This window comes from Cnephaeus nilssonii, assembly GCF_951640355.1.
Source record: "Cnephaeus nilssonii genome assembly, chromosome: 23".
Lineage (NCBI taxonomy): Eukaryota > Metazoa > Chordata > Mammalia > Chiroptera > Vespertilionidae > Cnephaeus > Cnephaeus nilssonii.
The window spans coordinates 14,932,333-14,957,142 of NC_137094.1; the positions used below are offsets into that span (position 1 = coordinate 14,932,333).

At 55.4% G+C, this 24,810-nt stretch overlaps 1 protein-coding gene across 1 annotated transcript in view; it reads left to right on the plus strand.

Moving 5' to 3' along the window:
• NID1 (nidogen 1) overlaps positions 1-23,477 on the plus strand; it is a 42,770-nt gene extending 19,293 nt beyond the window's left edge. The window contains exons 5-15 of the mRNA XM_079763766.1: positions 22-147; positions 4,203-4,352; positions 6,762-6,884; positions 10,816-11,040; positions 12,519-12,691; positions 14,188-14,314; positions 16,703-16,874; positions 17,385-17,542; positions 19,200-19,323; positions 21,354-21,466; positions 22,585-23,477. Coding sequence (XP_079619892.1) covers positions 22-147; positions 4,203-4,352; positions 6,762-6,884; positions 10,816-11,040; positions 12,519-12,691; positions 14,188-14,314; positions 16,703-16,874; positions 17,385-17,542; positions 19,200-19,323; positions 21,354-21,466; positions 22,585-22,706 — 1,613 coding nt within the window. The 3' untranslated portion in view covers positions 22,707-23,477. The remainder of the gene's footprint in view (positions 1-21; positions 148-4,202; positions 4,353-6,761; positions 6,885-10,815; positions 11,041-12,518; positions 12,692-14,187; positions 14,315-16,702; positions 16,875-17,384; positions 17,543-19,199; positions 19,324-21,353; positions 21,467-22,584) is intronic.
• Positions 23,478-24,810: the final 1,333 nt, after the last annotated feature.

Here is a 24,810-nt window from a genome sequence, read left to right on the forward strand (position 1 = left end):
CGTTTTTCGAACCCTCTGCAGACATCGACGAGTGCTCAGAGCAGCCCTCGGTGTGTGGGAGCCACGCCGTCTGCAATAACCACCCCGGGACCTTCCGCTGCGAGTGTGAGCAGGGGTACCGGTTTTCCGACGAGGGGACGTGCGTGGGTGAGTTCCGTGGGTCTGGGACTTTCAGAATCGTGATGCGTGAGGGGTACGTTAGTGCCGGTGGAAAGGTGTTGCCACCGGTAACCATCCCGGCCGAAGGGGAAGGCGCTGGGTTCTGGAGTTGGCGGGGTGGGGGTGGGGGGCAGTTTACGAAGCAGAATCCGACTCTGTCCCTTTCCTGCCACTTCCTGGGGGCCACCTGTCCACGGATCAACGCTCTTACTGTTCACCCCAGTAACACCATCGCCTTATCTGTTGGAAGCTTTGTATTACTCTCCATTCTTACAAAACGATGTTTCATTCTTTTCTTTTTTTTTTTTAAAGATTTTAAAAATATTTTTATTGATTTCAGAGAGGAAGCAAGAGAGAGAGAAATATAAGTGATGAGGGAGAATCATTGATCGGCTGCCTCCTGCACGTCCTCTACTGGGGATCGAGCCTGCAACCCGGGCATGTGCCCTTGACCAGAATCGAACCCAGGACCCTTCAATCTGCAGGCTGACGCTCTATCCACTGAGCCAAACTGGCTAGGGCTCTTTTTTTTTTTTTTTTTTTAAACCTGTGCAACATTTATTCAGCTCGTTAAATTAATGAAGATACCAGTAGAACATAAATTTGTTTCAGAAAGACACATTGGCCTGGCCGGCGTGGCTCAGTGGTTGAGCATCGACCTGTGAACCGGGAGGTCACCGTTCAATTCCCGGTCAGGGCACAGGCCCGGGTTGTAGGCCGGATGGATCCCCAGTGTGGGGCGTGCAGGGAGGCAGCCGACCCATGATGCTTTCTCATTATTGACGTTTCTAACTCTCTCTCTCCCTCTCGCTTCCTCTCTGATATCGATAAAAATATATATATATATAAAAAATAAAAACACAAAACCAAAAAGTCACTCGGAGGAGCTCTTTATAGGCAGCTTGAAAAAGGAAAAGGCATGTCAGACTCAGAAAGCCTGACAGCCCTGAAGAAGGGTTCTTGGAACATGTGTTTGTCGTTAGCGGCCGTGCCGGGCCCCGCGTGTGCTTTCTCACGGAAGAGAAATAGGAAACCCATTCCGCCAGAAGTATTTGCTGAAGGACCCATCTGCCAGGTCGGTCAGGCAGCGAGGCTCATTGGACTGCGGCCCTCAGGGAAGGCCACAGAGACAGAACATCTGAGAAAGAAAAAAAAAAATCAGGAACCGAGCCCGATACGGATCATGAGAAGTCAGAGGTTGGGAAACATTTAGAAGTGAGGATCCAGGAGCCTTCAGGGCTGGGAAGCCAGAAAGCAAAGCTGGAGGCTGCAGTCAGTCCTGTGTCCGTAGCCAAGGTCTTCAGGGGCCAGCAGGCCTCCGGGCCCTGACAGATGAGCTAGTCAGACGGACTAGACGCAGGGCACAACCTAGGAAGTGGGGGAGCTTTGACCTTCAACTGCACTTGACACCCTTCACCCACCTGCATTAAAATGAAGCCAATACCTCCAGAAACCAGTAACTGATTCTTTTTTTTAATTAGTATCTTTTTATTGATTTCAGAGAGGAAGGGAGAGAGAGAGATAGAAACATCCATGATGAGAGAGAATCATGGATCGGCTGCTTCCTGCACACCCCACACTGGGGATGGAGCCCACAACCCGGGCATGTGCCCTGACCGGGAATCGAACTCTGACCTCCGGGTTCATATATAGGTCGAGGCTCAACCAACTGAGTTACGCCAGCCAGGCATTCCTCCATTAATCTTTTTCCTTATTCCTTTAAAAGCTATTAAGACAATTAGACTTGTTTTTCCCTTAAATCGATGGCTTTGGGGTTCACGTGGAGGGACCCACCTTGTAGGCACGCGTGTCATTACCTGCTTTGGGTTGACTTCTTCCTGATTGAGGTCTACAATTTTATTTGGGGCCCTTCTGCTTGGGGGTTTCAATTTTACAAGCCACACGTAGGAACATGGCTTCGCGGCCTTATCCGAGGACATGAGTTCACGCTATGAATGAGGCTAATTGTTGCTTGAGGCTGATGGTGATGATGGTGGTGGTGGGCCAGTCACAAAGGAACAGATTGAATTTTTCTGCTTTCCCCCAACTGCTGCACTTTGAACTGCTGGCTCCAAGAATGTAAAGTTCAGAGATTCTTGGATAATTCCAATCTGGAGGGCAGCGTGCTCAATGGGCCGTATGAACTCAACATTTCTCCCCAATTTAAAACAGACTTCTCTTTTACTGCCTCCCTGACCCATGTCCTTGCCCTTTGCTGTTTACTAAGCCCTAGCCTGCTTTCTGTTTGCTCTGTCTTTTTTTTTTTTTTTTTAATATATTTTTATTGAGAGGAAGGGAGATGGAGAGAGAGAAACAGCAATGATGAGAGAGAATCATGGATCGGCTGCCTCCTGTACATCCCCTGCTGGGGATGGAGCCTGCAACCTGGGCATGTGCCCTGATGGGGAATCGAGCCGTGACCTCCTGGTTCGTAGGTCCATGCTCAACCACGGAGCCACGCTCGCCAGACTGTTTGATCCGTCTTGAAGCTCGGACGAGGCTGCCAAGGTCGCAGGGGGAGGTGGAGGCCCGAGGGCTGGAGGGAACAGGCAGTTCTCATAGTTTGAGGATGACCCAACATCTGTGAGTGGAAAGAGGCCAGTCCCCTTTGCACAGAGGGGAGAGTTCAGCTCTGCTAAAGTTACTTCTTTTTCTTTTTTTTTTTTAACTAGAGAACAACAGTTCCTGTGTATTTGAATTTGGCCTGATTTCCCTCTCTGCTTTTTGAGATGGAGATTCAAAGATTACAGTCTAGCCCTCGCTGGTGTGGCTCAGTGGATAGAGCATCAGCCTGCGGACCCAAGGGTCCCGGGTTCGATTCCGGTCAAGGGCACGTACTTAGGTTGCAGGCTCCTCCCCGGCCCGGGCCCTGGTCAGGGTGCGTGCAGGAGGCAACCAATCGACGTGTTTCTCTCACATCGATGTTCCTCTCCGTCTTTCCCTCTCTCTCCCTCTCTCCCTAAAAATCAATGGGAAAATATCCTCGGGGGAGGATTAACAAAAACACAACAGAAAAGATTACAGTCTAATTGTAATTGATTTTTCATTCCCATTTGGAGCCCAATTTTCTCTCCTTTTGAAATCTTTCCCCCCCTCCCCCCCCCATCCCACCTTGCAGCATCCCATTGGGTGAACGGCCGGAAATGGCCGTCCTGGGAGGTCAGGAGCCTTGGGGAAGCACAGCTGGGAGCATGGGTGTCCCCTCTGGCGGATCAGGGCTCCCTCCGTGGCTGGTAGACACCCAAGGCCGCCTCCCCCAAAAGCCCATCATCTTTCTCGCACACCTGCTCCCTTCCCTGGACGTTCATGTCCCCTTCCTTGGTGGGAAATGGGTGACCTTGACCTCAGCCTTCATGGTCACTGGCCACCTGCCCAGTGAGCCACCGGTGGAGACCCCGAGCGGACAGAGTCTCAGGTCCTCAGCTCCAAACACTCCACCCGCAGGGCCGCCCTGGGAAGTGGGGGCCCCTGGGATGTCCCACCTCCACATCCCGGTGAAGGGGACGTGGATGTGGAGAGGGGCCCGGGACGGAGCCCTGGGGGGAACGAAGGTCAAAAGCCAGGCTGAGTCCGGCCGGCGTGGCCCAGTGGTTGAGCTTCCACCTATGAGCCAGGAGGTCACGGTTCGATTCCCGGTCAAGGACACATGCCCAGGTGGCGGGCTCGATCCCCAGTGTGGGGCGTGCAGGAGGCAGCCGATCCATGATTCTCTCTCATCAGCGATGCTTCTCTCTCTCTCTCTCTCCCTCTCCCCTCCTCTCTGAAATCAATGAAACTATATTTGGAAAAAAGGAAAAGAAAGCCAGGCAGAGCGGCCAACCCAGGTGTCCTTCTGGGAGGCCCGATCGAAGGCCGAGTCCAGGTGGGAGGAGAGAGGAGAGTCAGGGGCACCAGCCGAGTGGGGAGAAGGGGGTGAAGCCCGTGAGATGCCCGGAGGTCTGAGGTCCGAGGGGACTAAACCACTGGCGTGGGGGGATCTGGGAGGGCACGGGGACTCCTCGGGGGCCTCCCTTCCGAACGTCGTGTCCACCTTGTGTTTGAAGCTGCCGTGGACGAGCGCCCCATCAACCACTGCGCCACGGGCCTGCACGACTGTGACATCCCCCAGCGGGCCCAGTGCGTCTACACGGGCGGCTCCTCCTACACCTGCTCCTGTCTGCCCGGCTTCTCCGGGGACGGCCGGGCCTGCCAAGGTGGGTGCGTGGGGACTCTGATGTTCTCTCTGTATAAGCCGGGAGAATGCCCTGCGGCAGTGGTCGGCAAACTCATGAGTCCACAGAGCCAAATATCCACAGGACAATGATTGAAATTTCTTTGGAGAGCCACATTTTTTCAACTTAAACTTCTTCTAACGCCACTTCTTCAAAACAGACGCGCCCAGGCCGTGGTATTTTGTGGAAGAGCCACACTCAAGGGGCCAAAGAGCCGCACGTGGCTCGCGAGCCGCAGTTTGCCGGCCACGGCCCTACGGGGTCGTGATCATATGTGGATGGCCGTCTTACCTCGAGTTTAGTAAGAGTTATTCTTTCGGCTCTGTTGGTAATGTGGGCTCCGTGTTATTTTTATGGAGGCATTTGAACTACTCGTTTTGTATTTTATTTATGTTTTGTTAAATATATTTTTAATTGATTTTAGAGAGGAAGGGAGAGGGAGAGAGAGATAGAAGCATCACTGATGAGAGAGAATCATGGATCGGCTGCCTCCTGCACGCCCCACACTGGGGATGGAGCCCAGACCCAAGGCATGTGCCCTGACCGGGAATCGAACCGTGACCTCCTGGTTCATAGGTCGATGCTCAACCACTGAGCCACACTGGCCGGGCCATGCATTTTCTCTCTGTGGTAGTTTGAACTACGCATTTTCTTTTGGGAGCTGTTCTCCTTGGGGAAAACACTTGTCCTTCCCCTGAGATTTTGTTCTGCCTGACTTGCTCCTTCAGACAACAATTAGACACTTGCTGTCTGCTAGGGACAGGGTAGAGGGGGCAATTATCTGTTTTTTAGGAAAAGAAAAACCACCTTTGAATTCATGGAGCTTCAAGTCCAGCCATTTATTATTTTGTAAATTATTTTAAAAAATATTTTATATATTTTTTTATTGATTTCAGAGAAGAAGCGAGAGGGAGAGAGAGATAGAAACATCCATGATGAGAGAGAATCATTGATCGGCTGCCTCCTGCACGCCCCCTACTGGGGATCGAGCCCGCAACCCGGGCCTGTGCCCTGACCCAGGAATTGAACCCGGGACGCTCTAGCCACTGGGCCACACCACACCGGCTAGGGCAAGATGACTTCACTTTACTCCACAAAGTATTTCTGGAAAGTCCAAGCTTTTCCCAGGTAGATTATAATCTCAGAGAGACTGCCTCTTCATTACTCACCTTGTGAACTTCCTCTAGTCGCTGAGGGTTTCCGTCCAGCAGCCGGTAACTGTCTGCACACCCGTAGGCATTTTTGAAGCTCTCATTTATGATGAAAAGAAGCATTTTATTTATTTATTTTTTTAAATAATTCATTATTGTTGAAAGTATTACATATGTCCACTTTTCCTCCCCCCCCCCATTGACCCCTTCCAGCCCCTCCCCCCACCAGGCCTTCAGCACCCACTGTCTGTGCCCATGGGTTATGCACATGTGCATACAAGGGGTGCGTGCAGGAGGCAACCAATCGACGTGTTTCTCTCACATCGATGTTCCTCTCCGTCTTTCCCTCTCTCTCCCTCTCTCCCTAAAAATCAATGGGAAAATATCCTCGGGGGAGGATTAACAATAACACAACAGAAAAGATTACAGTCTAATTGTAATTGATTTTTCATTCCCATTTGGAGCCCAATTTTCTCTCCTTTTGAAATCTTTCTCCCCCCCCCCCCCCATCCCACCTTGCAGCATCCCATTGGGTGAACGGCCGGATGCTGCAAGGTGGGATGGGGGGGGGAGGGGGAGAAAGATTTGGTTGATCACCTCCCACCCACCCACCCTCCCCTGCCTTCCCTCCGAGATTCCCCACTCAGTTCCAAGCTGAGAAGCAGCAGTTTATAATACAAAAGAACCCTCCCTTTTTTCCATTTCTTAGGAAAAGGGAAACAACACATTTGTAAATGCACAAGATAGAAATTGGGGCCCTGGCCAGTTTGGCTCAGTGGATAAAGCATCAGCCTGTGGACTGAAGGGCCCCAGGTTCGATTCCGGCCAAGGGCACATGCCTGGGTTGTGGGCTCGATCCCCAGGAGGGGGCGTGCAGGAGGCAGCTGATCAATGATTCTCTCTCATCATGGATATTTCTATCTCTCCCTCTATCCCTCTCCCTTCCTCTCTAAAATCAATAAAAATAATTTAAAAAAAAAGTAATTGGGGACTTGTTTTGATAACTATTGTGATAATTAATGTTGAGTGAGTGATTGTTGTGATCATTAGTGTTGAGTGATTGTTGTGATCGTTAGTGTTGAGTGATTGTTGTGATCGTTAACGTTGAGTGATTGTTTCGATCATTCAGGTTCAGTGTCCCCAGAGCAGAAACAGGCCCCCGTAGTGTTGAGCTAGTGGCTTAGGTGATTGTGTAAACCACGGATTCCGGAGGGAACGTTGTCCTGGGGCTGTTTTGCAGACGTGGATGAATGCCACCCGAGCCGATGCCACCCCGATGCCTTCTGCTACAACACCCCGGGCTCCTTCTCGTGCCAATGCAAGCCTGGGTACCGGGGCGACGGCTTCCGCTGCGTGCCTGGAGGTGAGGTGTCGGGACGCCGGGAGACGGTAGGCCGGTGCCCTGTCCCTGAGTCTGAGGACAGGGCCCCGGGAGGGGAGGGGACGTGGGAATGAGTGAGCTCCATGCGAGTCCTGAGGGTCGTTGAGGTAGAACAGAGCGTGGCCGCCGTGAACAGGCATGCAGGCTGCGCACTGCTCAACCGCGGGGGCGCCGAAGGTGGACCAGGACTCCTGGCAGCCTGGAGTCTGGTCGTCCTGGCAACCGGAGCAAGCAGTGCAGGGGAGAGCGGGTCTGTAGCAGTCAGGGTTCGCAGAGAAACAGAAACAGTAACAGTGTGGGGGGGGGGGTGCAAATACGTACATTCACATTAAAGAGAGGCAGTGTAGCCCTAACCGGTTTGGCTCAGTGGATAGAGTGTCAGCCTGCAGACTGAAGGGTCCCAGGTTCGATTCCGGCCAAGGGCATGTACCGTGGTTGCGGGCACATCCCCAGTGGGGAGTGTGTAGGAGGCAGCTGAATTGATGTTTCTCTCATTGATGTTTCTAACTCTATCCCTTTCCCTCTCCATTCCTCTCTAAAAAAATCAATAAAACATATTTTTTTTTTTAAAAAAAGAGAGATGCAGTGTAAGAAATTGGCTCACACGATCAGATGAACGTTGACATTTTGACAAATAATACTGCATGTCGCTGGTCTGCATTGTTTTCCGCTGAGGACAGTGGTCAGCAAACTGCTCCTCATGGGACTAATCCCACCCACCTCCTGTTTTTGCAAATAGAGTTTTATTGGAACACAGCTGTGTTCGTCAGTTTGTGTACAGTCTGTGGCCCCCTTACCCACGTGCGTGTCCAAGGAGAGGTCCGTTTGTGGCAGAATCTATAAACGCCTGCAAAGCCTGAAATATTTGCCACCTGGCCGGAGGTTTGCCGACCCCTGGCGTAGGGGAAACCGGGCAGGGCACCCTTTTGTGCCTGAAGCGATGGGTGAAGGCTGGAGTGTTACCCGTAGACTCCCATAGGCAAGTCACTCAGAGAGGAGTGGAGACATTCTAGCAGCTGTTAAAAACGACTAGCCTTCAGCCCTGGCCAGTGTGGCTCCGTGGATAGAGCATCAGCCTGTGGACTGAAGGGTCCCGGGTTCGATTCCGGTCAAGGGCACGTATCTCGGTTGCAGGCTCGATCCCCGGCCCTGGTCAGGGCACATTCGGGAAGCAACCAATCCATGTGCCTTTCTCACATCTCTCTCTCTCTCTCTCCATCCTTTCCTTCCACTCTCTCTAAAACAGTCAATAGAAAAATATCCTTGGGTGAGGATTAACAAAAACAAAATATTTTTTAAAACCATCAAAAAACAAAACATTATCATTGCACCTTGAAGAATGGCGGAGCGGGCAGGGGGCGGGGTGGGGGAAGGGGAGAGACTAACATTCATTACTTCCCGAGGCTTCCTTCTCATCTCCAGTTCAAAAGGAAGTAGGTGCTTTATTTTCTGTTTTGTTGTTTGAAGTCTGACGCCTTGTCCCCTTCGTTAAGGCTCTGCTGACGGAACACACGAACCAGGCCCGCAGGCTGGCATCTAAAGATAAAGCCGGGGCCGGCTGCTTGCCGGGGCTGTTTACACAGTTAATCCTGTTCTTTTCCGAAAGTCAGCATCTGGCCGCGTCCCCCGAGAGAGAACGTGCACCGGAGATAGAGCTTTGTCTGCAACCGAAAACCATCTGAGTGACTGTCAATGGGAGGGACGGGCAGATGAGCTTGGGTACCATTCAGACGGTGGAATAATGCACAGCCGTTAAAATGGGTGACCTGGAATGAATGGGGAAATCTCAAAAACTCGTTGAGCAAAAGCAAGTCCCAAAGGGGTGTATGCGGCGAGGTCCCGTTGGTGTACACAGGACCCTGTAAGGAAATACACCTGTGTGTGGGCTGCTGTCCCCGTTTTCTTTGAACGGGATGGGACGAAGCAAAACAAGAAAATGTCAGGGCAGGTCGAGAACGTGGAGTAGGAACAAGTATTGTGCTATGAAACGATGCTTGTACATATGCTGTGGAAGCGTGAGTGCAAGACATGTCACAGCAGACGTGAGTGCAGGACTGAACGTACACCCTTGCGCAGACACGTCTCGGTGCATGTGCATGCAGGACTGCAAGTTCCATCCATGCGCAGACACGTCACAGTGCACGTGCGTGCGGGACCAAATGTCCCATCCATGCGCACACACGTCACGGTGCATGTGCATGCAGGACTGAAAGTTCCATCCGTGCACAGACATGTCATGGTGCACATGCGTGCAGGACTGAAAGTTCCATCCGTGCGCAGACACGCAGGGTGCACATGCGTGCAGGACTGAAAGTTCCATCCGTGCGCAGACTCGTCAGGGTGCACATGCGTGCAGGACTGAAAGTCCCATCCATGTGCAGACACATCACGGTGCATGTAGGCACATCACGGTTAAATGAGTGCAGCATTGAGCATGCAGCTTGTGCAGACAGGTCCGGCTGGACTCGGCGGCCGGTCTCCCTCCGTGCAGAACCCGCTCCGTCCTGCCGGGCCCTGGGCCTGAGTGTCCCGGGCCCTGACTGTCCTGCCGGGCCCTGGGCCTGAGTGTCCCGGGCCCTGACTGTCCTGCCGGGCCCTGGGCCTGAGTGTCCCGGGCCCTGACTGTCCTGCCGGGCCCTGGGCCTGAGTGTCCCGGGCCCTGACTGTCCTGCCGGGCCCCTCAGACTCAGGCATTTCCTGTGGGGTCTGAGCGGCCCCGTTCAGAGGCCCCGCTTCGTGCCAGACCCGAGGGCGTCACTACAGGGAGACAGGCACGTGGGTGAGGGGCCCTGCCTGCGACTTTGGTCCCCAGAGCCCGGACCCAATGTGCGTGGGTGGCAAGAAGCTTGAATAATAATAATAAAAAGACACGTAAGCGGCTCTGAGCTTTGCCAATAATAGCCCAACTCACCCTTTCTTTGTGTCCGGCTTCACCAGCGGCTGGAGACAGCCGGGGCTGGAGGTCATGTTTTGCCAGGGCCTTCTGAATAGCACGGTCCCAGCGAAGGGCTAGATATTAGTGACGTAAGAATGAGCTTTTTCTTTTTTTAACAATAATATCCTTTCAGGAATTTCTAACTACTTTGTAACGGCGTGGTGTAAGCTGGTGATAAAAGCAGTTATTAAAAGTCAACCTTTTCAAAAAAAAAAAAAAGGCATTTAAGAAAAACTGTAAACAAATAAACGTAAAACAAATGTCAGTGCTGTCCATCAGCTCATGCGGGGACACACGGACTGTGGTGCAGCTCATGATAGACTGTTATTCAGCCCCAGAGAGGAAGGAAGTGCTGATAACAGGGCTACGTCTTTTTTTTTATTTTTAATACTAGAGGCCCGGTGCATGAAATTCGTTCACAGGTAGGGTCCCTAGGCCTGGCCAGCGATCAGGGCTGATCGGGGCCTTCCGGCTGCCGGCCAGGGCCTTCCTTCATTCCGTGCCGTCCCCTGGTGGTCAGCGCATGTCAGAGCGAGCAGTCGAACTCCCGAGGAGGCAATTTGCATATTAGCCTTTTATTATATAGGATTTTTTTTTTTATTGATTACAGAGAGGAAGGAAGTGCTGATGACAGGGCTACGTCTTTTTATTTTTAATATATATATATATATATATATATATATATATATATATATATTTTATTGATTACAGAGAGGAAGAGAGAGATAGAAACATCAGTGATGAGAAAGAATCATGAATCAAACCGGGACCTCCTGGTTCATAGGTCCACCCTCAACCGCTGAGCCATGCCGGCTGGGCAGGATGATTAAAATTTTTAAAAACGAGTAAAACACAACCCAGGGGTGACCAGGCAGCTCGGCGGTTCTGAGTTGGGAGCGGGGACGCGTGCGGCACGGCGCGGCGGGATCCCCGGGGACGCCATGGCTGACGTGTCCCCTTCGCTTGTCTCCCCGACAGAAGCAGAGAAAACCCGCTGCCAGCTCCAGCGAGAACACATCCTCGGGGCGGCGGGGGTGGGGGACCAGCGCCCTCTGCCCCCGGGGATGTTTGTCCCCGAGTGCGACGAGCACGGGCACTACGTGCCCACCCAGTGCCACGGCAGCACCGGCTACTGCTGGTGCGTGGACCGCGACGGCCGTGAGCTGGAGGGCACCAGGACCAGGCCCGGGATGAGGCCCCCCTGTAAGTCGGGGGTGGCGCGTGCTGGGGCTTGGGTGTCAAAAAGGCCTGAGGACCAGGGTCCCCAGCACCTGTGAGCATCATTGGGGGGCCCTGCTGAAGACACGGCGGGTGCTTTCTGCTGCCCTGAATCCTGAAAGCTCCCCTGGCTTGAACCCCATTCCCTCCCTCCTCTCCTCCCCTCTGCACCCCTCTTCTCTGTCTCCCTTGGCATTCCCACGTCTCTCTCTCTCTCTCTCTCTCCGCTTCTCCTCTTGGCAGATGGCTCGTGGCCCGCTGCAGCCCTGCTGTGGTTGGTATCAGAGAGGGCACATGTCCCGTAGGTGAGCTCCCCGAGGCGGGCAGCCTGGCATTGCAGGGATGGCAGGAACCCCGGGGCCCTGCCCACTCCGGTGGCAGGAAGGCCTCCACCCGGGGACACGGCTCCTGCCCGGTTGTGCCCTGGCCCTTTAGATCCGAGGTCCCTTAGGACGCAGAGAGCGTCCGAGGTTTCTGCAGCTGGTTCTGCGGCAGCCGTGGCACCCGTTCCCTGCCCCCTACCCTGCGGCACAGGCTGCCTCGGGGGAGCCCGGGAGCCGAGGCCACGGCAAGGCCAGCAGTGAGGAGGCAAGGCTGAACCCCAGACAGTCGGCCCCCGGGCGTCCTGAGCTCTGGGGAGCCCAGAGGGCCGCGTTGCTGCTGTGGGTCTGGGCACGGAGGCGAGGCCACGGGGACAGTGTCTACCTTACAGAGCTCAGCGGCCTGGGGCAGAGCCTCAGGGCGCCCGTGTGCCGCTGTTTGGGTCACTGTGGCCACAGCCAAAGCCGGCGTGCACGGCGAGGCGACTTCTCTCTCTAGTAAACTGGCGGGGGGGGGGGGGGGGGGCGGTGAGGCCTTCAGTCACTAGACCTTTAGTGTTTCACTCAGCCCGGCATGTCTTCTTCACCAGCGCCCTTTGAGGTCTTTTTGTTCCCGCGCTTTCCGATAAAAAACGGTCATTGTGTGCCTATGGTCTGTGGTGCCACGAAGGTGACCTGGCATGTGGGTGTGTGTGCAGGTGTGCGTGCATGGGCGTGTGCAGGTGTGTGTGCAGGTGTGTGTGCATGGGCACGTGCAGGTGTGTGTGCGTGGACGTGTGCAGGTGTGTGTGCACATGCATGTTCAGGTGTGTATGCAGGTGTGCGTGCATGGGCATGTGCAGGTGTGTGTGCACGGGCATGTGCAGGGGCGTGTACAGGTGTGCTTGCAGGTGTGTGTGCACAGGCATGTTCAGGTGTGCATGGGTGTGTGCAGGTGTGTGTGCATGGGCGTGTGCATGCAGGTGTGTGCACGGGCGTGTTCAGGTGTGCATGGGTGTGTGCAGGTGTGTGTGCACGGGCGTGTTCAAGTGTGCATGGGTGTGTTCAGGTGTGTGTGCACGGGCGTGTGCAGGTGTGCATGGGCGTGTGCAGGCGTGATCCCTGCCGCCCTCAGCCTCGCTCATGGACCTCTCCTGCCCCCAGGTCTGAGTACGGTGGCTCCCCCGATTCACCCCGGACCCTCGGTTCCTCCCGCCGTGATCCCTCTGCCCCCCGGGACCCACTTGCTCTTTGCCCAGACGGGGAAGATAGAGCGCCTCCCGCTGGAGGGCAGCACCATGAAGAAGACGGAGGCCAAGGCGCTGCTGCACGCCCCGGTGAGTGCTGGCGCGTCGCCCCCGAGGACGCGGGGTGACCTGGAGGACCCGGCAGAGCGTGGCCAGCCCACCGCTTGGAGGACCCTGGCCCGGCCGCGCACTGGCTTCCTGGCTCCTCGTCCAGTTTGTTGCGTCGACTTGTCAGTGCGTGTGTCTGCACCCGGCGTGTGCCTTCCCACCGGGGACACAAACCCATGCGGCTGGTTTGTGCAGGTGCCTGGTCCACAGTGGGTCCCAGCACGGGGCTGGGCGCTCACGGTGTTGGCTAACGCCTGTGAGTGGTGGAGACGTTCCCCTCGGCCTCCTGGAACAGGCCCGGGGTCACTGCCCTCCCTGGGTGGCCGCCAGCACACCCTCCAGTGGGAACAGGTTAGTTCTCGGGAAAGTCCTTTTCCCCCAAGACCAAGACCAAGGGCAGAGGCCGCGTGTCCCTGCGGCTCCGAAAAGCAGAAGGTGAGGTGGGAGGGTGCTGACGCACAGGGTGCAGAGCCACCGTGTCCTTCGTATTTATCTCTTTATCACCACTTCGACCATTTTTTAAAAATGATTTTTATTGATTTTTTTTTTTTTTTTTTTTTTTTTTGCAGAGAGAGGAAGGGAGAGGGGTAGAGAGATGGAAACATTGATGAGAGAGAAACATCATCGATCGGCTGCCTCCTGCACACCCCACCCTGGGGATCAAGCCTGCAACCCAGGCATGTGCCCTGACTGGGAATCGAACCGTGACCTCCTGCCTCATAGGTCGACCCTCAACCCCTGAACCACACCACAGGGGAAGAACTCAATAGTACGTTTAAGAATCATTAGGGCCCTACCCGGTTTGGCTCAGTGGATAGAGCGTCTGCCTGCGGACTGAAGGGTCCCGTGTTCGATTCCCGGTCAGGGCACATGCCCGAGTTGCGGGCTTAATTCCCTGGTAGGAGGTGTGCAGGAGGCAGCCGATCAATGATTCTCTCTCATCATTGATGCTTCTCTCGCTCCCTCTCCTTTCCTCTTTAAAATCAAGAAAATACACACACACACACCATTAAGAAAATGGAAAAGTAAGCTATATATTGAGAAAATATACAAAGCGCATATGTAGATGATAGAAAATTTTTATCTGAAATATATAAAGAACTCCTGCCTGGCCAGTGTGGCTCAGTGGTTGAGCATCGACCTTTGAACCCGTAGGTCACAGTTCAATTCCCGGTCAGAGCCCATGCCTGGGTTGCAGGCTCGATTCCCAGTAGGGGGCGTGCAAGAGGCAGCCGATCCATGGTTCTCTCTCATCATTCATGTTTTCTCTCTCTCTCTCTCCATCTCCCTTCCTCTCTGAAATCATTAAAAATATATTTAAAAAAATAATAGCCCCTACAACTCAATAAGACACGTTTAAAAATAGACCCACGTCTTGCGGACACTTTGTAACACAAGAGCACATGACGGGGCCCCACCATCGCGGGCCCCTCGGGTGCTGGTGGGTGGACCCCTCTGACCCGGGTCTGCGCTTCCAGGATAAAGTCATCATTGGCCTGGCCTTCGACTGCGTGGACAAGATGGTCTACTGGACCGACATCAGCGAGCCTTCCATCGGGAGAGCCAGCCTGCACGGCGGGGAGCCGACCACCATCATTCGACAAGGTGGGCGCTCTTCCTTCTGGGTGTGGCTCCTGGCAACGGTTAAACGAAATTCCTTAACTCACAGATGCCGATGTAGACCAGGGACTGTATGCGTCATCGAGGCTATCTTACATGGTTGTGTTTTACCAACATCGAACACAATTGGCCCGGCCCGCGTGGCTCAGTGGTTGAGCATCGACCTGTGAACCAGGAGGTCACGGTTCGATTCCCGGTCAGGGCACAGGCCCGGGTTGCGGGCTCGATCCCCAGTGCGGGGCGTGCAGGAGGCAGCTGATTCATGATTCTCTCTCCTTACTGATGTTTCTCTCTCTCTCCCTCTCCCTCCCTTCTTCTCTGAAATCAACAAAAGCATATATTTTTTAAAAGTGAGGATTACAGCCCTAACTGGTTTGGCTCCGTGGATAGAGCGTCGGCCTGTGGACTCAAGGGTCCCAGGTTCGATTCCGGTCAAGGGCATGTACCTTGGTTGCGGGCACATCCCCAGTGGGGAGTGTGCAGGAGGCAGCTGATGGATGTCTCTCTCTCATCGATGTTTCTGGCTCTCTGTCCCTCTCCCTTCCTCTCTGTAAAAAATCAATAAAGTATATATTTTTTAAAATGATGATTACAACAAAAATGCAACGACTCTAAAAGTCTCCGTACCTGGGAGGGCAGCTGACTCCCAAATACTTTCAGTCCAGGAAAGCGGTCCGACTGGTGGTGCCTGCTGTGTAAGACCCTCTCGCTTCCTCCGCAGAACGCTCAACTCAAAGACGGGCCTTTATTTTTATTTTTTTAATATATTTTATTGATTTTTTTACAGAGAGGAAGGGAGAGGGATAGAGAGCTAGAAACATCGATGAGAGAGAAACATCGATCAGCTGCCTCCTGCACACCTCCTACTGGGGATGTGCCCGCAACCAAGGTACATGCCCTTGATCGGAATCGAACCCGGGACCCCCCCAGTCCGCAGGCCGACGCTCTGCCCACTGAGCCAAACGGGTCAGGCTCAAAGACGGGCCTTGAATAGCTACGCGCTCCTGAGGAGTTCTCTTTACTTGGGGCCCAATGTCGCTCTGCCAGGTTCCCGTTGAACGTTTCCCTCCTAATTGCCGTTCCGGGGGGGGGGGGGGGGGCCCTCTGCCTGTGGGACAGCCCCCGGGGCACGTTCCCTTCTCTGGCTCCCTCGGCAGCGAGGCTGCCCGGGAATTCAGCGGAGGCCGAGATGGATGAGCTCCTTGAACAACACGTGCTCGTTCTCCTGGCTTGGTTTAAGGAACAGAAGTTGGAAGGCGTCCTTCTGCATCCTGTCTCTCTCTCTCTCTCTCAAACATGTGGCTGTTCTCTGTGATGTGACTTCAAAACCCAGCGGGAGGGGGCAGGTCACCGCTGCTATTTCCTGTTGCCCCTGGGACTGGGGATCCGCCAAGAACGCAGCGAGCACAGCGAGCCGCCCCGGCCAGAAGCCCCCTGTGCGAACACAAGGAAACCAGAATGTGATCTCCACGGAGGAAGGGAGTGGGTCTCTTTATTTCAAGAGAGAGAAAGGCACTCGCTGAAGTCGGCATCGGGGTCCCGGTCGGCACCTCCCTAGAGAGTGAGCGTGGTGGCGGCTTCTCTTCTTTTTCTTTTTTAAAACGTATTTTTATTGGTTTCAGAGAGGAAGGGAGAGGGAGAGGGAGATAGAAACATCCATGATGAGCCGAAACCGGTTTGGCTCAGTGGATAGAGCATCGGCCTGCGGACTCAAGGGTCCCAGGTTCGATTACGGTCAGGGGCATGTACCTTGGTTGCGGGCACATCCCCAGTGGGGTGTGTGCAAGAGGCAGCTGATCGATGTTTCTAACTCTCTATCCCTCTCTCTTCCTCTCTGTAAAAAATCAATAAAATATATTTAAAAAGAAAAAAAAAGAAAAGAAACATCCATGATGACAGCATCATGGATCGGCTGCCTCCTGCACGCCCCACACTAGGGACTGAGCCCGCAACCCGGGCATGTGCCCTCGACCGGGAATCGAACCCTGACCTCCTGGTTCCTAGGTCAGTGCTCAGCCGCTAAGCCACGCCGGCCGGGCCCGTCTTCCTTTAGACCTCTAAAGACAACGTCACGTGCCTGTCACCTCCCTCGGGAATCCTGGCCTGGTCTCCCCGGCCGAGTCCCTCCCCACGCTCCCCAGGAACCCAGGACGCTGGCCCAGTTGGCTGTGGGCTCCTTGTTGGTGGGGCCAAAGCTTCGGGCCTGGATGCCCACCCAGGGAACGCGAGGCATTTATTACCGTGTTGCACGTCACATTCCTGTTGGTTGTCCCCACGTGCAAGGATCGGACGCGTGGGAAACAGCCCCACGGGGCCAGGAATCCCGATGCTCACCTGCTCCCCCAGTCAGACGTGCCCCGCCTTCGCCCCCAGGTCTCGGAAGCCCCGAAGGCATCGCCGTGGACCATCTGGGCCGCAACCTCTTCTGGACGGACTCCCGCCTGGACCGCATAGAAGTGGCGAAGCTGGACGGCACCCAGCGCCGGGTGCTGTTCGACACGGACCTGGTGAACCCCAGAGGCATCGCGACGGACGCTGTGAGAGGGTAGGGTGTTCCCGTCTGCGTGTGCGTCTGCTTTGCTCGCGTCTGTCCTTCGGGGTGCTCTCCGTGTGGGGTTCCAAGGCCGGCCCGCTCTCCTGCAATGCACACCTCCAGCTGGTGGCGATGGGTGTCCACGGGGAAACGCCAGCCCCTGTGACAGTCGTGGATCTGGTGCCACGTCCCACTTTCCAATCTTTTTTATTTAACAGATATTTCAGAGGAAGGGAGAGGGGGAGAGAGAGGAACATCAATGAGGAGAGAGAATCATTGAGCAGCTGCCTCCTGCATCCCCCACACTGTGGACCAAGCCCGCCACCTGGGCATGTGCCCTGACCGGGAATCGAACCTTGACCTCCTGGATCGTAGGTCAATGTTCAACCCCTGAGCCCCGCCGGCCGGGCGCGTCTGCACTGTCCTCATCAGAGGCTCTTTCTAAGTGGGTTCCATGAAACGTTCTCTCGTGCCTCTTCCTCACGTCTCTTCCTCGCCCCCCTCCGTGCCCCGCCCGCTCAGGAACCTCTACTGGACGGACTGGAACCGGGACAGCCCCAAGATCGAGACCTCCTACCTGGACGGCACCCACCGCAGGGTCCTCGTGCACGACGACCTGGGCCTGCCCAACGGGCTGACCTTCGACGCCTACTCGTCGCAGCTGTGCTGGGTGGATGCAGGTGAGGCCTGGGCGGGGGCGGTGGGCCCACCGAGAGCCGGCCCGTCGGGGCATCCAGAGGATCTGTCCCGGGAAGAGGGCGTGAGAGGACTTCTTCTTTCCCTGCACACAAATAGCTGCATTTTCTTGCTCGGAAAGTCATGGTTTCTCGGGGCCTGACGCTGTCTGGGGAGGCATTTCCATCACTGAAGTCGGGGGTCAGCAAACTCCAGCCCGTGGCGTCCAGCCTGCCCCCCGCTCAGGAGTCACCCGGGACCTGGGATTGTGACATTTTATTTTATTATTTTTTAAAAATATATTTTATTGATTTTTTACAGAGAGGAAGGGAGAGGGATAGAGAACTAGAAACATCGATGAGAGAGAAACATCGATCAGTTGCCCCCTGCACACCTCCTACTGGGGATGTGCCCGCAACCAAGGTACATGCCCTTGACCGGGATTGAACCTGGGACCTTTCAGTTCGCAGGCTGACGCTCTAAACACTGAGCCACACCGGTCAGGGCGGATCGTGACATTTTAAATGGTTACGTAAATGCCCACTCATATCCATGCTGTTGCCTCTTGGCCCATAGAACCTAAAATTCAATCTGGCCCTTTAAGAGATCTGGTATCGCCGAAACCGGTTTGGCTCAGTGGATAGAGCGTGGGCCTGCAGACTGAAAGGTCCCAGGTTCGATTCCGGTCAAGGGCATGTACCTTGGTGGCGGGCACATCCCCAGTAGGGAGTGTGCAGGAGGCAGCTGATCGGTGTTTCTCTATCATCAATGTTTCTAACTCTCTATCCCTCTCTCTTCCTCTCTGTAAAAAATCAATAAAAATATATTTAAAAAAAAAGAGAGAGATCTGATATCTGTTCATCAAGTCACAGCGTACAAACCTGTAGCTCCCTCTGCGCCATGGGCCCGGGCAGGACGTGGAGCCTCAGGAGAGAAAGCCATGCCCTCCTGCCCTGGGCCCTGCCCGGGCTGACCTGGGGATCCCTCGGGCGCGGGCTGTGGGCAGCAACGCCCGTCACCGCCCGTCTCTGTTGAGAACTGCTCTGGTGCGGGCTGCCCGGTGCCACGGGGGAGCCGGGGCTACGTCTTGCTCTTGGGGGCGCACGAGGGGTGAGGTGCCCACGGTTATGGGAACGCACCTCAGTCGCCACGTGGGCACCGGCCTGAGGCTTGCACAGTTGCTGCCCAGCGGTGCCCTGTCGTTTGCAGGCCCTGAATTCAAGGGGGGTCTGGGCGGGGGGAACGTGAGCAAGAGCTAGGAGGTGGCCCGTTCCTCCTGAGCCCCTGCTCCGGGCACAGGCTCTGCTCTGCTCCTACTGCCCCGCAGAGCCCGGCGTGGGTACCCCGCAGGGGGATGCTGACCGACCAGGGCGAGAGGGGCTGAAGGGCCTGCTCTCCAGGTTTGAGGAGCACCCCCGTGCATTCTCTGGGACCCACCCTGGGAGGACTCCACTCTCCCGGGCTGGGTCAGGCTCGCCAGAGCTAGGCTCTGCTCTTGGGGGTCAGCTCGGCTTTTGGGGGGCTACGCGCGGCTGTTCAGGGCTCGGCTCGGCTCTTGAGAGCTGGGGCCTGGCGGGCTCCCTCGCCCCCTCTCCTTGCTCGGTGACACCAAGGGGCCCTTTCCTGGGCGGGGACCACGAAGGACTTGTTCTCGCTCCCCAGGCACCGGCCGGGCCGAGTGCCTCCGGCCCGAGCAGCCCGTCCGTCGCCGGGTCCTCGAAGGGCTCCAGTACCCTTTCTCGGTGACCAGCTTCGGGAAGCACCTGTATTACACGGACTGGAAGACGTGAGTCAGCGGCCGGCCTGGCCCCCCTCCCCCTCCCTTGGGGCGGCCAAGCCCTGCCCTTCTGCCCCCGGGCCTGACCTCCGGCCTCCTAGATCCCCCGAGATGCCCCCCACCCACCCACCGGCTGGCCTTCCGGTGGCCAGGAGAAGGCGAGGCTCCTGGGAGAGCAGGCACCGTGGGTCCCATGGACGCAGCAGGGTGGGCGGCGGCCTCCAGTCCGTCCCCTGGGGCTTGCTGAGCCCTGAGCACGCCTGCTCTTTCCCCGGGAGCTGGCCTGGGGGTCCCTCGGCTGGTGGGCTCCCTGCCCACTCCGTGCCCCCGCTCCCCACTTCCTCATTGTTCTCAAGCTGCATGTGCCACTGGCCCTCGACCTCCCCTCCCGGCAAAGGGGAGGTGAAGCCGAGCAAGCGCTGTGGCTGGGCCGTGTGCACAGAGAGCAGGTTCCCCAGCTGGGAGTGGGTGCCGGAGGGGAACCCCAGCGGCTCCTGACCTTTATTTTTAATGTATTTTTTATTGATTTCAGAGAGGAAGGGAGAGGGATAAAGAGATAGAAGCATCCATGAGGAGAGGGAATCATCGGTCGGCTGCCTCCTGCACGCCCCACACTGGGGATCGAGCCTTAACCCCGGCACGTGCCCTTGACCGGAACCGAACCCAGGGCCCTTCAGTCTGCAGGCCAACGCTCTATCCACCGAGCCACACCGGCTAGGGCTCTGTCCTTTTTTAAGAAGACAGGGAAGCCCAGCCAGTGTGGCTCAGTGGTTGAGTACTGACCTGTGAACCAGGAAGTCACGATTCTATTCTGGTCAGGGCACATGCCTGAGTGGGGGGCATACAGGAGGCAGCGGATCGGTGATTCTCCCTCATCATTTTTTTTAAAAAGTATATTTCTTTATTGATTTCAGAGAGGAAGGGAGAGGGAGAGAGAGATGGAAACATCAATGATGAGAGAGAATCATTGACGGGCTGCCTCCTGCACAGCCCCTACTGGGGATCGAGCCTGCAACCCAGGCATGTGCCTTTGGCTGGAATCGAACCCGGGACCCTTGAGTCTGCAGGCTGATGCTCTATCCACTGAACCAAACCAGCTAGGGCTCTCCCTCATCTTTGACATTTCTATCTCTCTCCCTCTCTCCCTCCCTCTCTGAAATCAATAAAAGCATACACACACACACACACACACACACACACACACACACACACTAGAGGCCCGTTGCACGAAATTCGTGCACGGAGAGGGGGGTATCCCTCAGCCCAGCCTGTACCCTCTCCAATCTGGGACCCCTCGAGGGATGTCTGACTGCCCGTTTAAGCCCGATCCAAACGGGCAGTCGGACATCCCTCTCACAATCCGGGACTGCTGGTGGCTCCCAACTGCTCGCCTGCCTGCCTTCCTGATTGCCCCTAACCGCTTCTGCCTGCCAGCCTGATCACCCCCTAACCACTCCGCTGCCAGCCTGATTGATGCCTAACTGCTCCCCTGCCAGCCTGTTTGCCCCCAACTTCCCTCCTCTGCCGGCCTGGTCACCCCTAACTGCCCTCCCCTGCAGGGTTGATCGCCTCCAACTTTTCTCCCTTGCAGGCCTGGTGCCTCCCAACTGCCCTCCCCTGCTGGCCATCTTATGGTGGCCATCTTGTGTCCACATGGGGGCAGGATCTTTGACCACATGGGGGCATCCATATTGTGTGTTGGAGTGATGGTCAATTTGCATATTACTCTTTTATTAGATAGGATATATAGATATATATATATATATACATATATACATATATATATATATATATATATATATATATGTATATGTACATATCTATATATGTGTGTGTGTGTGTGTGTGTGTGTATAAAAGACAGGGAAATGCAGGCTTGACCACCCCCATGGGGGAAGGGCTGGCTAGAGGGCAAGGCCAGGGGATCTGTGTACGCTCCATAGCCTCCTGCGTCTCCCCAAAACCACGGGAGAGGCCGCTCTGTCGAGAAAAGTAGGAGCCGCCGGGTGTGTGTTACCTCCCGCCTCTGGGTTCTTGTAGGAATTCCGTGGCTGCCGTGGATGTCGCCGTTGCCAAGGAGACGGACACCTTCCACCCCCACAAGCAGACCCGGCTGTACGGCATCACCACCGCCCTGTCTCAGTGTCCCCAAGGTAACCCACCTGGGCTCCCCGGGGGCGCCGCCCCCACGCTCAGCCGGTGCCCTGACCACCGGGCGGGTGGTGCGCAGTCCCCCCCACCCCCCCCCCCCCACCCTGTGCAGAGTCTGCCTTGCTTTTGTGGCTGAGCCAGAGGAGTAGGACGTGGCCTGAAGGGACCAGGGGAGGAAGAGCACCGGGGCTGGGGCTGGGTCCAGGAGTGGCCGCCTTCTAGAAGGTTCCAACCGGGAGCGTCAGTGCTAGGAGTTCTGTTGCTTTGAACGTCCATTTATTTGGCCGAACAGCCATGGCCATAATGAATAATAAAAATAATTCCAGACACGGAGCGGGCCCTTCCGGCGAGCTGGGTGCTTTGCACAGATGGGTTCCCTCGGCATCCCAAGTGCTTTGTGTTCATTCGTTCATTCAATCCTCACAGCAATGCAGTGAGGTAGCTACGATTATTATGCTCATTTGAAACTATTTTTATTGATTTCAGAGAGAGGCGGGGAGAGAGAGAGAGAGAGAGAAACATCCATGATGAGAGAGTCATTGATCGGCTGCCTCCTGCACGCCCCACACGAGATCAAGCCCGCAACCCGGGCATGTGCCCTGACCGGGAATCGAACCATGACCTCCTGGTTCATAGGTCGACACTCAACCACTGAGCCACACCAGCCGGGCTATTACGCTCATTTTATAAATAAGGAAGCTGAAGCCACTTGCCCAGAGTCGCACAACTGACCGTGGCAGAACCACAGGCATCGAGGCAGCCCGGCCCCGGAGTCGGTGCTGCCTCTTCAAGACCCCTCCCCCGGACAGACTCTCGTCCCTGCCCCCCTCCTCCCCGCAGTCAGGTGCAAAGCCACGTGGGCCAGCTAGGTAGAGGGTACTTTGTGCTTTACAATCCCAACTCCGTGTTGTAATCGGAGCAAGTCTGCTCTCCCTGATGCCCGCGTGGCCCCCCGGGGTCAGGAATCGGGCTTCCGGGCTCTCTGGCAGAAACAGCCAGGAGCTGAGCTTAGCTGAGTGCCTGGAACAGCCCCCTCCCCGCCCCCCCCGAGCCCCGGAGCCCCCACAGGCGTGGCCTCCCTGTGCTTAGAGGCTGTCGAGCTGATTTCTGCCTCCTCCAGGCCACAACTACTGCTCCGTGAACAACGGTGGCTGCACCCACCTCTGCTTGGCCACCCCAGGAAGCAGGACCTGCCGTTGCCCTGACAACACGCTGGGAGTTGACTGTATCGAGCGGAAATGAAGACAAGAGTGCCTTGTTTCCTCACCGAGTGTTTCGCAGCAGCACCCTACCGCAAAGGGTCCAGACTGTCTGACCTGGTGGCTGAGCAGCCGCCAGCCTGAGCCTTAACAACGTCCCCCTCCCCATTCCCCCCAAACATAAGCCCTGAGCTTCTGGAATGGGGAAGTTCCTACCCCTACACAGAGAGAGGACCCCCCTGCCCCCCCCCAAACCCTTAGACAAATGAATACAGCCCCGAGGGAGGGTTGTGTGTGTTCCCCAACTTAGCACCCTAGTGGTGAGCAGACCCTCCCAGGCCTGAGCCATCCCCTGTGGCCTTACAAGCTCAACCACACACTGACACACCCACTACTTTGTCAGCACCTCGACGCCTGCCAAGGCTACGGCCCATTGGAACCTAAATCAGGAGAGAGCCTTACCCTGAATAATTGGAGTTTGTTTTCAGAGGCAAGGTTCCTCCCCCCCCCCCCCCCCCAAGAATCACCGCGTTTGGGGAACACATAGGTTGTTTAGATAGCCCGACTCATACATTAGTTTCACCTTCTTTTTTATATTTATCATTCATTCTATATCAAGCCGTCTATATCAAATGTCTGTCATGATTTTTGTATAATTTTTATAAGTGTTTTTTAAATGGTAAATTCTTGAACTGTGGAAACCATTGAAGGTGCTTATTAACTGTTCCCCCAGTTTATACAAGTGTTGGACGATTCCTTGAGTTTACAGCTATATAAATAGTAGTGTAGGCAATAAAGACATTTTTGGTAATAAGTCTTCCTCTGTCTTGCTTGAATGAAGACATGAATGCCAGGAGGTTGGTTCACGATGAAAAGACAACCGTGTGATCATTTTCGACCCTGGAGTTACGGGGGCAGTTTTTTTCCCAGGTGAGTCCACGGAAGACTGACGGGCGTGGGGTTGACTTAAACACGAACTCAGCCACACACCACCCTGTTGTTAATCCTCACCCGAGGATATTCCTCCATTGATTTTTTAGGGAGAGTGGAAGAGAGAAGGAAAGACAGAAACATCGATGTGAGAGAAACACATTGACTGGTTGCCTCCTGCACAAGCCCTGACCAGGGCCCAGGCTGGGGAGGAGCCTGCAAGCAAGGTACCCTTGACTGGCATCGAACCCGGGACCCTGTGGTCCACAGGCCGATGCTCTATCCACTGAGCCACACCAGCTAGGGCCACCACTGAGCCACACCAGCTAGGGCCACACCACCCTTTTGGACATTGTGTTCACTTTTTAGAAAATGTCCATTTTCTGACTCTGCAGGAAAGAGTCACTCCTACCTCTTTAAACCACAATGGTAGATGTGAAGCCACTGTGGCGTCTGGGTTCCGCTGGACATATTTGTAAGGGTGATGTCATAGCCTTATTATTTTAAAAAATATTTTCATTGATTCCAGAGAGGAAGGGAGAGGGAGAGAGAGAAACATCCATGATGAGAGAGAATCATGGACTGGCTGCCTCCTGCACGCCCCCACACTGGGGATCAAGCCCGCAACCTGGGCATGTGCCCTGACCGGGAATTGGGAATCGAACCGGTGACCTCCTGATTCCTGGGTCCATGCTCAGCTGCTGAGCCACGCCCAGCTGCTGAGCCACGCCCAGACTCATTTACTAAATGCCAGCATGGGCTTAACACCTGGCGTGACATCTCTTTGCAACGAGGCAAACCTGCAGTGAACAGCGTTCCCAAGACCATAAAAAGGTAGGGGCAGCGTGGTTTTTGCAAACTTCTTTTCGAGGGCGCTCAAGCTCACACGTTCGCAGATGTGAACGGAGGGGGAGAGAGGGCCCAGAGCCCTTCCTGGCAGGATTGTCCCTGCCTGGCTGTGGCTCTAGGATGGGCTTCCTGGTTGCCTGAGGCGCTGGTGGAGCCAGGTGAGCCCAGCAGGTGTGACCGGTTGTACTGGACGTTCTTCTCGGATGCAGTTCCAGCAGAGGCCACTAGAGGGCAGGAGAGACCACTTAATGCCTGCCTGATAGAGTAGGTGTGGGGCTGGGGCGTGGGAAGGGGCTAGGTTTTGGGGGATTAGGGGACGGGATGGGGTGGGGCGCAGGGTGGAGGCTCCAGGAGGCCCCGATAACTTC